This window comes from Molothrus aeneus, chromosome 18, assembly GCF_037042795.1.
Source record: "Molothrus aeneus isolate 106 chromosome 18, BPBGC_Maene_1.0, whole genome shotgun sequence".
Classification (NCBI taxonomy): domain Eukaryota; kingdom Metazoa; phylum Chordata; class Aves; order Passeriformes; family Icteridae; genus Molothrus; species Molothrus aeneus.
In genome coordinates this window covers 1,669,645-1,684,380 of record NC_089663.1, presented here as the reverse complement: position 1 = coordinate 1,684,380, position 14,736 = coordinate 1,669,645, and the positions used below count along the sequence as shown (strand labels likewise).

Genomic DNA, 14,736 nt, shown 5'->3' with positions numbered 1-14,736 from the left:
ACTGGGGGTGCCCATAGGCCTGGGATGGGGTCCCCAGTGGCTCTGGGAATACCCATTGGATGGGAGGGCTTGGGACAGGGTCCCTGATGACACTGAGAGTACCCATTGTTTGGGGGACATGGAATGAGGTCCCTGATGGCACTGGGGGTACCCATGGGCCTGGGATGGGATCCCCAATGGGGTCGGGGGCACACAGGGGATTGGGAGGGGCACAGGATGGAGTCATTGGTGGTAGTGGGAGGATCCATGGGCTTGGGGGAGGCTGGAGATGGGGTCCCCAATGGCACTGGGGGGATCCTTGGGCTCAGAATGGCATGAGAAGAGGTCCCCAGTGGCACTGGGAGCATCCATAGGCTTGGAGGGTCATGGGATGGTGTCCACTTTAGCACTGGGGGGTTTCAGGGGCTTGGGATGAGGCCCCCAATGGCCCTGGGGGTTATCCATGGGCTGGGCTGGGCCTTGTCTTGGGGTGCCCAGTGGTGCTGGGGGATCCAGGAGCTTGGGAGGGGGGGACATTGGATGGGGTCTCTGTTGGTGCTGGATGTATCCATGAGCTTGAGGGGAGCATGGGATGGGGTCCCTGATGGCACCTGGGGGTATCCATGGGCTTGGCAAGGGGTCCCCAATGGCACTGGGGTTTTGGGGGTCCCTCAGTGTATCCCAGCACCCATGGGTGGAGGTCCTTTGGTGCAGGAATCACCCACGACATGGGGCAGGGCAGCCCCTGAGTGACACGAGCCTGGAGGGGGGGTCACACCAAGCACCCCCAGTCCTGCTCTCCCCACCCCAAGAGAGGCTTTAGCATATTAAATATTTAATTGGCAGCAAAGGCACCCGCTGGGCTCATCAGGAGCAATTAAGCCCCCCCCCCACCTCTACAGCCCCCCCAGCAGCACCATCCTGGGGACCCCCACAGGATGGGGGGGCTCCCACCTCCCCCCCCCTGCTCTCAAGCCCCCAAAATGGGCTGGGGGAGAGAGCTGGGAGCCGGGGGGAGCAGAACCTCCCCACCCTTCCCCAGCAGGGCCAGGGCAGGGCCAGGGAGCCCCTGGGAGTGCAGGGAGACCCCCCTGGCCCGGCCTCCAATCACTGCAGGGGGGAGATCTTCAGGGGAATCATTATCCGGGATTCCATGGTCCGGATCAGCGGCACTGGGGGAGCAAAGGACACAGAGGTGAGGCCAGGGGGTTCCCAGCACCACCAGGGGGTCCCCAAAGCGGGTGGGGGTCCCACTCACCGGTGTAATAAACGTTCTCATCCCAGCCCCTCTTCCTCCAGGCCGCATTCCTGGTCTCCTCCCGGGACTGCAGATCCCTGTAGGCTGTGGGGAGAGCAGGGGGGGCACCCTGAGCCCCCCAGCACAGCCCCCAGGCCGGGGGTCCCTCAAGGTGACCCCCCCTTACCCCAGAGGTGGTGCACCACGTAGAGCTCCCCGATCTGGGAGAAGAACCCCCCGACTGCCTCCTGGTTCTCCTGGCGGTACTTGATGGCCCGAGCCCTGCATGGAGCAGGGGACACGTGGGGGGCTGCCCCAGGGGTCCCCCCTTCTCCAGAGGGAACTTCTCCCTCCTTGGGTCCCTCCGTGCTGGGAAATCAGTGCCTTACCAGTTGTTGCCCCACTCAATCATGGTGCCTGGCTGGAAACAGGGGAGGAAAACCAGTCAGAACCTCCCTGCTCACCCAGCAGCACTGGGAGTACCCATTGGTTGGGGGGGCTTAGGATGGGGTCCCCAGTGGCTCTGGGGGTACCCATGAGCTTAGGATGGGATCCCCAATGGGTGGGGGGCACACAGGGGATTGGGAGGGGCACAGGATGGAGTCATTGGTGGTGGTGGGAGGATCCATGGGCTTGGGGGAGGCTGGGGATGGGCTCCCCAGTGGCACTGGGAGCATCCATAGGCTTGGAGGGTCATGGGATGGTGTCCACTTTAGCACTGGGGGGTTTCAGGGGCTTGGGATGAGGCCCCCAATGGCCCTGGGGGTTATCCATGGGCTGGGCTGGGCCTTGTCTTGGGGTGCCCAGTGGTGCTGGGGGATCCAGGAGCTTGGGGGGGGACATTGGATGGGGTCTCTCTTGGTGCTGGATGTATCCATGAGCTTGAGGGGAGCATGGGATGGGGTCTCTTTGGGGGTCTGCCCCCCAAAACTGGAGTACACCAGCCTGAAGACCCCTCCTGAGGCACAGGCTGATCCCCACCTTCAGCTTGTAGGTCCTGAGCTCGTAGATGTTTGGTCCCTGGCGGGGCTGGGGCTCATTCCAGAAGCTGAACTCCAGGAGCAGCTGGTTCCTGCGGGACAGCAGCATCCGGCTCCTCTCCTTGCGGAACTCCAGGTACTCCTGGGGACAGCCCCAGCCGGGGGTTCGGGTGACAGGGGTGACAGGGACCAGCGCTGTGGGGCACGGGGGGGTCCCCACCCCGGCATTACCTTGTTCTGCCTGAGCTTGTTCATGCAGTCCATGAGCGCCGGGTACCCGCCCGAGAAGCGCCACAGGTGCACTGCAAAGACGGGAGGGGGTGGGCAAGGGGGTTCTGGTCCCTCTGAGTGCCCCTGAGTGCCACTGAGTCCCTCTGAGTCCCTCTGAGTGCCATTGAGGGAACCCCAGCCAGCCCCAACACAGTGAACAGTGAGGGGGGGCACTCTCCTGTGCCCTGGGCTGATCCCTGGGGGTACAGAAGGACAGAAGGACAGCCAGGCTGATCCCTGGGGGTACAGAAGGACAGCCAGGCTGATCCCTGGGGGTACAGAAGGACAGAAGGACAGCCAGGCTGATCCCTGGGGTACAGAAGGACAGAGGACAGCCAGGCTGATCCCTGGGGGTACAGAAGGACAGCCAGGCTGATCCCTGGGGTACAGAAGGACAGCCAGGCTGATCCCTGGGGTACAGAAGGACAGCCAGGCTGATCGCCTGCAGCAGAGGAGATGCTGGAACAACGGTGGAAGATGAAGGGGTGGACTCTCAGCATTGGTTAATCCAAGGTTTATTTCAGGAGCTCTGGGGAGCCCCACAAACCTCAGGGAGCTCCTGCTGAGCCCCAGGAGAGGTGCCAAGGTTGCATTTAAAGGGAGGTGGAAACCTAAAGTAGAGAACATTTACTGACCAATGAGTGACCCTGAGGGATGGGTACTGAGAATGGACATTTAGGACAGGATCTGGGGTAACACTTGTGGGGCTGACCCCTGGCCTCTGGCTGATCACTCGATGTCCTGGACCGAAAGTTCTGGATGGAGGGGATGGGATGGTGAGTGACTGACAGAGCCAGGGTGGGGATTTGGGGGTGATCTCAGCAAAGGAAAGGGATTGCACAGGTACAGGGAGGGGGGTACAATCTGGGGTAAAGCATTTGGGAAAAATACGGGGATATAAAAACAAAACTGTTACAAAGTATTACAAAGTATAAAAACACACTACAACAGAGGGGGAGCAGCGCCCCAAAATCCCACCAAGATCTGTGCCTGTGGCAGCAGGAGCTGCCTGGCCTCACCTGCCTGGTCCTGCTCGCCGTACCACGTGTTCCAGTTGCCCACCAGGTCACAGGGGTAGTCGGGGTCCGAATGGAGCTTGGGCAGCACCTCCTCTCTGTGGGGGCACAGAGGGGCACAGTGGGGTGGGGGGCAGCAGCCCAAAACCCCCCCAGTGCCCCTCTTTGCCCTCCCAAACAGGATCTGGCACAGCCTGGGGGGGGATGCATCCATTGCACAGTGAGGGAAACTGAGGCACAGAACAGGGGACACAGATCCACCCAGGAGCTCCAGGAGCCCTCCCACCCCTGCCAGTCCAGAACAGCACCCCAAACCCCTGCTGGGAGGCTGGGAAGGGCCCTCAGTGTGCTCACGTCAGCATGTTGTAGGCTTCCAGGCACTCCGGCTTCACATTGTGAACTGCAGGGACAGGAGAAAGGGGCTGGGAACGGGGGAGGGATCGGGAATGGGGGTCCCAGGATTGGTTGAGGGGTGCACCCAGCTGTGCCTGCCTTCCTCCCGGCAGCAGCACTCACACTGGATCTTGTAGAGGTTGCTGGTCTCCTTCTTGGAGAGGAGGTTGGAATGTGCGTCCTTGCGGGGATCCACCTTGTGCACGAACAGGGAGCGGAACCAGCTGCCCTCCACATCCCTGGAGTACCCCCTGCAGCGGGGACAGCGGGGCAGGGGGACACCGGGATTGGCCAGGAATCACCGGGAATGGCCGGGAATCACCGGGAATGGCCAGGAATGGCCGGCAAAGCAGGAGCCCGAGGCCTCACTGCCAGTCCTGCGGGCAGCTGCCCCTGTTGTTCGGCCTCCAGGGAGCCCCGGGACTCCACGGGCTCCTGCTCAGTTTGTACGGGGAGCCCTGTCCCGGGTCTGGGCTGGGTCTGTCCCCAGTTCCAGTCTGTCCCACGCATCCAGAGGGGTTGGCCATGCTGCCCAGCAGAGCAAGGACACTGCTGTGGGGGTGTGGGACAAGGGGGGCACCCCTATAGGAGCCCCACTGGCCACTGCACTGACAGTGACCCCTCCACGGGCAAGGGGACATGGGGACACCCCCCATGGGATCCCCTGTACCCAGGGGCTGCTCCAGAGCTGGTGACCCCTCCACGGGCAAGGGGACAAGGGGACGTGGGGCGATGGGAGCAGCCCCCAGCCTGTCCCCCGGGGCTCCCCAGCAGCCCCAGCGGTGGCTCCGGTGCCCGGAGAAGGTCGGGCACTGGCGGGGGGGGGACGGGGCCCCTCGGCCCCGGGTCCGTGCTGCGGCCAGACCTTTGTCCCCAGCGAGGCAACGACCGTGGGGCCACTCCGGGGGCCGCCCGCCGGCTCGGGGAGGGCAGCGGGGTCCGGGGAGGGCTCGGGGGGGGTGCGGGGTCCCCGCCCGGGGGGATGCGGGGAGCGGGGGAGATGCGGGGTTCGGGGGGGATCAGGAAGCCCAGGGGAGCGGGGTGCGGGGGTCCCCTCCCGGGGCGATGCGGGGCCAGGGGTGGGGCTCAGGGGTCTCGGAAGGGGGGATTACAGGTGTCCCGGCCCGGGGGGATGCGGGGTCCGGGGGAAATGGGAGGGCTCAGGGGAGAGGGATGCGGGTGACGCGAAGAGCGGGGAAGATCTGGGCCGCAAGGGCTCAGAGGTGGGGTCTCCACCCGGGGGGATGCGGCGGGGGACAGGAGGAATGCGGGGTCCGGGGGAGTTGCAGGGTGCGGGGGGGAGGATGCGGGGGCGTCCCCGCCGGGGGAGATGCGGAGAGCGGGATGGAAGGATGAGGGACCCGGGGATGCCGCGGGGGCTCTCAGGGCGGGGGTTCCAGGGGTCCCCGCCCGGGGGGGGGGTCCCCACTCACCGCGCGCCCCGCGGGGCCGCGCCCGCACCCCCGCCCCGCAGCCGCCGCAGCGCCGCGCTCCCGCCGCGCGCTCCCGCCGCCATCTTCCGCACCGCGGCGGGGCCGCGCGCCGCGCGTGCACACCGGGCCCCGCCCCCTCGGCCCGGCCACGCCCCCTCAGAAGCTGGCCTGCAGCAGCGTGATCCTGATTGGCCGCCCGGCCACACCTTCGCGCGCCCGGCCACGCCCCCCCGGCCCCTCCCGCCGCCACCGCGACGCCTCATTGGATGCCGGAGCGGGGACGGTGCCCGCAGACTCGGCGGAGCTCGGCAGCCAATCAGAAGAGGCGGTTGGAGAGGCCGGTGGCTGATTGGTCCCGATGTCTCGCTCCGGCGGGGGCTCGGGCGCCTCTCCAAGGGGGCGGGGCTTCCTCGGGCTCCGCTCTGGGGAGGCGGGGCCAGAATGAGCGGGGCCGCTCGACCAATGGGCGTGGCCGGGGCGTGGCTGGGGGTGTGGCCGGGTCTCACCTGCGGGCGCGTTCTCGGGGTGTCCCCGCGGTGCCCCCGGCGTGTCCCCGGCCCTGGGGGGACATCCCCGCGCCGAGGGCTCCTCCTGGGCTTGGGGCACCTGCGGGAGGGCACAGGGAGCGCTGCTCCGGCCGGACCCGGAGCTGCTCCTGCCCCACAGCCCCTCTGCCCCCAGCCCCGCCCTGCCCCATTGCCCCTTCTCTCTGCCCCCCAGTCCCCCACCAGGCCGATAGCCCCCCCTCTGCCCCACAGCCCCGCCATTTTGCCCCATAACCCCCTCCCACCTCTCAGTCCCCTCGCTCTGTCCCATAACCCCCCCCTCCCCACACGGATCTGCACCACAATCACCCCAGTACTCGCTCCCCTCATATTTCCCCCCATTTCTATTCTCCCCCAGCCCAGACCTCACCTCGCTGTGGGGCAGTGGAGGGACTGGGGGGCAGCACGGAGGGGACACGGGTGGGCCCCCGAGCCCTTCCCCCGGGGCGTGCGTGGGCAATGGGGGCGAGGGAGAATCCGCACCCCGCGGTTCCTGGGGCGCCTGCTGGGAAAGGGAGCGGGCAGAGCTGGGAAAGGGGGGGGAAACAGGAGTTAAAGGGTTAACTGCCCCCAAAACCCCGCCAAACGCTCTGTGACCCCCACAAACCCTCCCGAGATTCCTCAAACCCTCAAATTCTCCAACCTTGTCCTGCTGCCTGGGACCCCCCAGACCTCTCCAAACCCAGCCCTTCTCTGTGCCCCCCCATGGACCCAGGGCCCCCGGTGTCCCCCCGTGCCCCACTCACCTGGGCAGGGCAAATGCCCCCCGGTGCCCCCCGGTGCCCCCCAGTGCCCCTCTGTGTCCCCCGTGCTCCACTCACCCAGGCAAGGCCGGTGCCACCCGGTGCCCCTCTGTGCCCCCCATGCCCCACTCCCCCGGGCAGGGCTGATGCTCCCCCGGGGCCCCCGTGCCTCCCGTGTCCCCCGTGCCCCAATCCCCTGGGCAGAGCCAATACCCCCCGGTGCCCCCCGGTGCCCCCGTGTCCCACTTCCCCGGGTGGGGCCAGTACCTCTCAGTGCCCCCCGGTGTCCCCGGGTGCCCCCCGTGCCCCACTCACCCGGGCAGGGCCGATGCCCCCCGGCGCAGGGCACAGACCCAGGCGTGCAGCTCCTCGGCGCTCTCGGTCCCCAGGCAGTACGTTCGCATCCCGGCATGTTCAGCCTGGCAATGGGGGAATCCTTGCTAGACCGGGCTCAGGTGTCGGGGTCCCGTTCTCACCCCCGATTCGGGGTCCCGGGGAGCCGGGGCTGACCGTGAAGAGGAACTGGGGGGCGCGGGGGGCGCGGGGGGCGGCGGGCAGGACGCGGATCTCGTAGCCCGGCAGGGGGAGGCCGCCCCGCACCTGCTGCTCGCTGCTGTCTGGGGGCACAGGAAGGTCACAATGGGGGGCACCAGAGCCCCCATCTGCACCCCGAGATCTCCAGCACCATCAGGGGGATGCCGGGGATCTCCTCTGATGCCCCCAAACCTCCCGGGGTTAGACCAGACCTTAGAACCCCACTAAGGACCTCTTCAAGCCCCCAGGCAGCCCCGATCCTGGGGAATCCCTGATCCATCCAGAGACCCCAAATCCCCAGGAATTCCCAATGCTCCAGAGACCCCCCAATCCCCAGGGGATCCCTGACTCCCCCAGAGATCCCCAAATGTCCCAGAGATCCTTGATCCCACTGGGTTCCCTGACTGCCCCAGGGACCTCCAACACCCCAGGGACCCCCAATCCCCCAGGATTTCTGGTCCTCCAAGGAATGCCCAACACCCCAGGGACCCCTGAGCCCCCCAGTGACCCAGGGACACCCCGGGATCGCTGCCCCCCAGGGACACCAGGTCTCCCAATCCCCCCGGGTGTCCCAGCCCCCCGTGCCCCTCACCCCGGTAGTAGTAGAGGCAGAGATCCACCAGCACAAACCAGCGGCGCTTCCAGAGCCGCAGCCCGGAGCTGTCCTGAGAAGGGATGGAGGAGGGGAATGGGGGCTGAGCCCCTGCAGCCCATCCCCCTGGGACCCTCTGCTGCCCCAGACCCCTCAACCCCTTCGGATCTCCCCATTCTCCTCACTCGCCCAGGCCCACAAACCCCATAACCCCCAGCATCCTCTTCCCTCCCACACCCCATAACTGCCCCACACTGCCCGGTCTGACCGTGTGTCTCTGATCTCCCTAAAGCCCCCAAACCCCACAATCCCTGGCACCCTCTTCCATCCCAGACCCCATAACAGCCCCACACTGCCCAATCTGACCGTGTGTCTTTGATTTCCCCAAAGCCCTCAAACCCCACAACCCTCCCTCACCACCCTCTGACCCCCCCCAACTCCCTCTGATTCCCCCCCAGCCCCACATCCACCCCCATGGCCCCCCTGACACACCAGACCCACCCTCCCCACCACCCCAGGTCCCCCCAAAAACCCACAACCCCCCCAGAATCCCGCACCTCAACCCCCACACAGCCCCTGAGCCCCCTCCCCACGCCCCCCTCCTCACCTGCTTGTGCAGCCAGCCCTGCATGGCGGGGGGGGTGCGGGGGTCCCTCCGCAGCGCCTGCTCCCCCTTTCCAAAGGCGTGGACCCTCGGCACGGGCCGGCAGGGCTGGGCAGGGCAGGGGGGTCACCCATGGCGGGGGGCCAAGGAAGGGCCCCCCAACACCCCCACAGCCCCCCAGCCCTCCCACCCCATTTTATCTTTCTAGCCCACAATGCCCCCCCAGCTGCCCAGAGCTCCCCCTTTGTGCCACACAAGTCCCTATGGATTCCTGGGCTCCCCCGTGCACTCCAATGCTCCACATGCCCCTCTTTGAGTGCCCAGGGTTCCCCAAAATCTCCCCCCTAAGCCCCCACACCCCGCCGTGGTTCCCCAGTTCCCCCTCGTGCCCCCAGCCCCTTCGCCCACCTGGGTGCGGAGGCCAGCGGGAGCGGGGTCCCGGCGGGCGGGGCCGTCGCTTTCTGCCATGGGGGGTCCTGCGGAGGCAGCGGGGGGCCGGGGGGGTCCCCATCAATGTCCCCATTGTCCCCGCGGGGACAGAGGCCCCGTTCTTCCCGCTGCGGGGGCGGGGGCTCCTCCCGGACGCCTGGGTCCCCCCGGGGGTGTCGGGGGGGATTCTCGCCTCCCGCTGCTCCCTTCCCCCTCCTGCTCCTGCTGGATTTAGGTCCGCTCCGTCCTCCTGTGCTGGTCCCGGTTTTTGTCCAAGTAACCCTGAACTGGTCCCAGTTCCATCCCAGTAACCCTGAACTGGTCCCGGTTCCCATCCCAGTAACCCTGAAGTGATCCCAGTCCTTCCCGTTTCCGTCCCGGTAACTCTGAGCCGGTCCCAGTTTCTGTTCCGTTCCCCCGTGCTCGTCCCAGTTCCCAGCCCGTTATCCCACAGCGGTCGGGGTGGCGGTCCCGTCCCCTTGCGCTGCTGGCGGGTCCCAGCCACCGTCCCATCATCCCAGTGACGGTGCCAGGTCCGTTACCGGGGCCGGTTCTGCTCCCAGCGCCGGCCGGTGTCCCGCTATCGGTGCCAGTCCCGTCCCGCTGCGCCGCGCCGGTCCCGGTCCCAGTCCCAGTCCCAGTCCCAGTCCCGGTCCCGGTCCCAGTCCCAGTCCCGGTCCCAGTCCCAGTCCCGGTCCGGGTCCCGGTCCCGGTCCCAGACGCAATCCCAGACCCTGTCCCAGCTGCAGTACCAGTCCCTGTCCCGGTCGCGGTTCCGGTCCCAGCCCCACAGTCCCAGTCCCAGCCGCAGTCCCGGTCCCAGCCCCAGTCCAAGTCCCAGTCCCGGTCCTGCCCCGTGTCCCCGCCCGCCCCGGGCGCTGGTCCCAGTCTCTGCCCCCACCCACGAGCCCGGACAGCCGGGTGGCCCCGGGACCGCGTGGGTCCCCTCGCCCCGGCAACCACCGAGGGGACATCACCCCGTGTCACCCAGGTAACCCCACCCTGCGGGGACACCCACGGCACCGGGGACACCCACGGCACTGGGGACACCCACGGCATTGGGGACACCCATGGCACTGGGGACACCCACGGCACTGGGGAAACCCACGGCATTGGGGACACCCATGGCACTGGGGACACCCATGGCACTGGGGACACCCACGGCACCGGGGACACCTCAAGGACCTCACGGACCCACAGAGCCCTCACATCTCAGCGATCCGTGACACCCCAAGGACCTTTATACCCCACTGAGCGCCCACACCCCTGGACAGCCCCAGACACCCCACGGGCTCCTGACACTTCATGGACCCCAGACATCCCGGGGACCCCTGACACCCCACAGACCCTGGGGACCCCGGACACCCCACTGAGCGCGGACACCCCACTGACCCTCCAGAGAACCCGGGCTCCCCACGGACGGCGCAGGGACGCCGGGCATCCCAGGATCCCGGACACCCCGCGGATCCCTGATACCTCACGGGCCCCGGACACGCCAGGGTCCCCTGACACCCTCCCGTGTCCCCGTGTCCCGGTGTCCCGTTTTGCTCTGGGGACACGGTTCCTGTGTCCCTATGTTCCCGTGTCCCGGTGTCCCTGTGTCGCCCGAGTCCCGGTGTCCCCCTGTCCCGATGTTCTCTCGTGTCCCGTTGTTCCCCCGTGTCCCGGTGTTCCTCCGTGTCCCCGTGTCCCTGAGTCCCGGTGTCTCCATGTCCCCCGTGTCCCCATGTCCCCATGTCCCCATTTCCCCCGTGTCTATGTGTCCCCCGTGTCCCGGTGTCCCTGTGTCTCGTTGTCCCGCGTGTGCGGTGTCCCAGTGTCCCCCGTGTCCCCGTGTCCCCTGTCCCGGTGTCCCTCTGTCCCCACGCCAGGTCCCGGTGTCCATCCCCGCGAGCAGAGCGCTCCGCCCGCCGCCAGGGGGCGACACCGCCACGCCCAATCGCTTCCTCACATCGCTGGTAATGGCCCCGCCTCACCCCGCCCCTTCTCTTGAGCGGCGTCCTCTTTACCCAATCACAGCCGCTTCTGCTCCCGCCTCTCCATCACGCCCCTTTCTATTGGCTGCGTGGAGCGGCGGGGGCGGGCGCACCGCGCGGCGCGGCCAATGGCACGGCGGAGGGGGCGTGGCTGGGCCGCCATGGCGCCGCCGCCGCGCTGACCGCGCTGCGCCGCCATGGCCGGGGCCATCGCGTCCCGCATGAGCTTCAGCTCCCTCAAGCGCAAGCAGCCCAAGACCTTCACGGTGCGCATCGCCACCATGGACGCCGAGATGGAGTTCAGCTGCGAGGTGACGGCCCGCGCGGGCACGGGGGTCCCGTGAGGGGGACGGGCCCCCCAGACCCCCCCAGAGCCCTGAGGGGCCCGGAGCTCCCTCCCGGTCCCCCCCACCCTCCGCCGGTTCCCGGGGCCTGCCCGGGGCCAGCAGCGGCACTGCCTTGGTTTGGTTATAAATCGGCGTTACCCTGCTGGGATTTTGGTTATAATTGCACATTATTGTGGTTATAATTCGGCTTGGGTTTGTTTTGTTGTTTTTTTTTTTTTTTCTAATGGTAGTAGTTCACCTTTGCTTTGGTTATGAATCGGTGTCATTTGGCTTTACTTTGGTCATAACTTGGCTTTGTTTCGGTTGTAATTCAGTGTTACTGTGTTTGTAATCCAGTTACATCCTGGTTATAGTTTGGCTTTATTTTTGTTATCATTTATCCTTATTATGTGTGTAATTCAGCATTGTTTTGGTCATAAATTGGCTTTTCTCTGGGTATAATTTGGCTTTAGCCTGGGTATAATTTGGCATTTTTCTGGTTATTATCCATCCTATACTTTGATTATAATTCAGTTTTATTCTGGCAATAATTCATCTTCACTTCAGGTGTAATTTAGCTGTATTTTGGTTATAATTTGGCTGCATTCCGTTTATAATTCAGTCTTATTCTGGGTGCAATTTGGCATTATTGTCCTTATAATTCATCCTATACTTTGGCTGTAATTCAGTTTTATCCTGGTTATAATTCAGCTTTATTCTCATTACAATCCAGCTTCCTTTGGGCTTTAATCCTGTGCTGTCCTGCCATCCCAGCCCAAGTCACCACTACACTGTGGCTGTCACAGGGCTTGAGGAACCTCAGTGCCAAGGCTTGAATCCACAGGAATCCAACTCCCAAGTGCTCCACAAACGCCCAAGAACAGAATTTTGGCATTTTCCTGAGCTCTTAGCTCATCATGAGGCTGAGGGATGCTCCAGGGGGTTGGGTCTGGCTTTTCTGTGATAATTTCCCTTTTTGGGGCCCTTGGAACTTGTAAAACCTTCTCTGAGGGCGTTGCTGCCAAACCCTGGGATCTGCTCTGCTTTTTCAGCTGATCCTGAGGGCTTGGCCACACAAACACTGAAACCTCAGTCAAACTTTGCATTTAATAGTTTCTATTTCATTATCCTGACCCAAACCCTGAGGGACTCCCAGCGCCCATCAGCCAAGGGGAGTTTGTCATCACCCATTTCCTGGCTCTGGAAATCTTCTCTCAGCCTTGAAGAACTTCCTGCTTTTCCTAGGGATTGAGGATTTGCTCTGGGCAGCCGTGTGAGCTTCCCACTTCCAGCAGAGTGGGAATGTCTTGGCTCTGTTTTTCCTGCTTTCCCGAGGCTGCAGCACTGACTGATGATGGAAAGTAAATAATTGTGAATTTCAGTGCTGTGGCCGGGTGTCATTTCCCGCTGGGCTCAGGGGCTGTGTGCAGCCAGGAGGCAGCACTCCCGTGGGATTGGGCTGTGGAACTGCTCCATCTCCAGCTGACTTCTCTGGGAGGTTCCTGCCAGAGGAACTTGTGCAGCTCAGGAGCTGCTGAGGGCTCCTTGTGTTGGAGCTGGTGCAGGGGGGATGCAGAGGGAACTCAGGCCTCACCCTTCAGCATGGAATATTGGGGCAGGAGAGGGGATGGATGCATGCCTGGATGCATGGATGCAGGTGGGTGATGGGGCTGTTTCACACCTTGCAGGTTAGGAGTGAGTTTGCATGGAATCATGGAATGGTTTGGGTGGGAAGGGACATTAAAGCCCACCCAGTGCCACCCCTGCCATGGCAGGGACACCTCCCACTGTCCCAGGCTGCTCCCAGCCCCAATGTCCAGCCTGGCCTTGGGCACTGCCAGGGATCCAGGGACAGCCCCAGCTGCTCTGGGCACCTGTGCCAGGGCCTGCCCACCCTGCCAGGGAACAATTCCTGATTCCCAATATCCCATCCATCCCTGCCCTCTGGCAGTGGGAGCCATTCCCTGTGTCCTGTCCCTCCATGCCTTGTCCCCAGTCCCTCTGCAGCTCTCCTGGAGCCCCTTCAGGCCCTGCAAGGGGCTCTGAGGTGTCCCTGGAGCCTTCTCCTCTCCAGGTGAGCACCCCCAGCTCTCCCAGCCTGGCTCCAGCTCTTGGAGCATCTCTGTGGCTTCCTGGCCTTGCTGCAAGCCCAGGGCAGCCCAGCTGGAGGTGTGGGTTTTACCCAAGCTCCCTGTGAGCAGGGCAGCTCCCTGGCTGGATCTCTGTGCCAGTTTTTGTGTTGCACTTGGGAGGCTCTGGGGAAAGCTCCTCGTGTGCTGACTGTGCAGAAGCACCCGTGGGACAGAGGGATCAGACACACCTCCAGTGGCTGGGCTGGGGAGGTGGCCCAGGGAAGGGCTCAGCTTTCCCTACACCCACAGTGAGAGCCAGGAGTGGAGCTTGTGCCCTCCTGAGAGCCAGTGGGGTGGGAGAGTCAATTATTTGGGACAGGTTGTGCTCCTCCCTGAAGGAATCTGGCCCCTATCCCAAGGTTTGCCAGGAGAAGGGTGAGCAGCACAGTTTACCCACTCTCTGTGTGCTTTGAGGTGCCTTTGGGCAGGAAGGAGAGGGAAATCTGCCTCACAAACACTCGAGAGGATCCGTGGAAGGAGGTGCAGTGGGGATCCTGCAGTTTGGGGGCTGTTAAGATGTGGTTTTGTGGCCTGTGAGTGGCACCTCATGCTGACAGGGACAGGGAGCTGCTGCTCTGTTGGATGTCTGCAGTTGGTCTTCCATGATCCCTGGGGATGTTCCATGATTCCATGACCCAGCCATAGCTGCTGGAGACTCACCTTCTTCCTCAGTGCTAATTTTTCAGTCTGCTCCCTAGAAATCCCCAGCTGTGCATTTTAAGGGATTAAACCTGCTTTGCATCTGTTTATTCTGCAGTTGATGTCTCTAAATTGAGCCTAAATCTAAAATAATTCCTAGAAATGAGATCTTAATCTTTCTAACATGGTGATGCAGATTAATAATCACTGGTGGGTTTTCACTTTAAAGACTTCAGATTTGTTTGGGGAAATCTTGGATGCACAAAGCGAGTGTCTTCATTTTGTAACTTCCATCTCCGAGGTTTGAGCTGTACCTAATTAATTGATAACATCTGGAGGAAGGGTAGACATTTGCATAGCTCTTGAATCCCTGTGCTAAAGCAACCCCCAGCTGCCTCACCTTCCTGAGAGCCTTGGACAGCCACGTGGGAGGGTGGGCAGGCCCGGGCACAGGGTGCCCTGAGAGGTTGTGGCTGCCCCTGGAAGTTTTCAAGGCCAGGTTGGAGAGGCTTGGAGCATTGGAGCAGCCCGGGATAGTGGAAGATATCCTTGTTCAAGGCAGGGAGGTGGAACAAGATGGGATTTCAGTCCCTTCCCACCCAAACCATTCCATGAGTGTTGGGGAAGATGGAACAGGAAAGCCTTATAAATATGATTGCCTGGCAAAAGATTTTGAGAATGTGGAAACTGTAAGCAAGATTGAAATGGAAGCAAGCTTTGAGATCCCTCAGTTACTGAACAACTGGAAAACAATGGCATGGCCAGCTGAAGGTGATCCCCTTTTGATGGAACAACACCCTCTGCTCTCATACAGGCCCAAGGGTTAGAGCAGACCCTACAGCTTGGCAGAAGGGCCCAAAGAGGAGATTTTAGGGTTTAAAATGTAACACAGTATGGTAATGTAATGA

The 14,736-nt window shown here is 63.4% G+C and overlaps 3 protein-coding genes across 6 annotated transcripts in view; 2 read left to right on the top strand and 1 right to left on the bottom strand.

The window, feature by feature from the left end:
* Nucleotides 1-14,736, top strand: part of UQCR10 (ubiquinol-cytochrome c reductase, complex III subunit X) — a 149,339-nt gene that overhangs the window by 53,550 nt on the left and 81,053 nt on the right. The window lies entirely within an intron of this gene.
* NIPSNAP1 (nipsnap homolog 1) lies at nucleotides 798-5,401 on the bottom strand. Its single transcript, XM_066562179.1, has 10 exons — nucleotides 5,309-5,401; nucleotides 3,999-4,126; nucleotides 3,837-3,882; nucleotides 3,486-3,580; nucleotides 2,428-2,498; nucleotides 2,198-2,338; nucleotides 1,606-1,637; nucleotides 1,404-1,498; nucleotides 1,238-1,321; nucleotides 798-1,151 (listed from the first exon to the last, which is right to left on the bottom strand). Exons 1-10 carry the CDS (start codon nucleotides 5,389-5,391, stop codon nucleotides 1,087-1,089), a joined length of 840 nt encoding a protein of 279 aa, XP_066418276.1. The 5' UTR covers nucleotides 5,392-5,401; the 3' UTR covers nucleotides 798-1,086.
* Nucleotides 10,900-14,736, top strand: part of NF2 (NF2, moesin-ezrin-radixin like (MERLIN) tumor suppressor) — a 47,319-nt gene continuing 43,482 nt past the window's right edge. For all 4 annotated transcript variants that reach the window (XM_066562381.1, XM_066562383.1, XM_066562380.1 and 1 more), the window contains exon 1: nucleotides 10,900-11,042. In XM_066562381.1, the coding sequence (XP_066418478.1) occupies nucleotides 10,929-11,042 (114 nt within the window). In that variant the 5' untranslated portion in view covers nucleotides 10,900-10,928. The remainder of the gene's footprint in view (nucleotides 11,043-14,736) is intronic.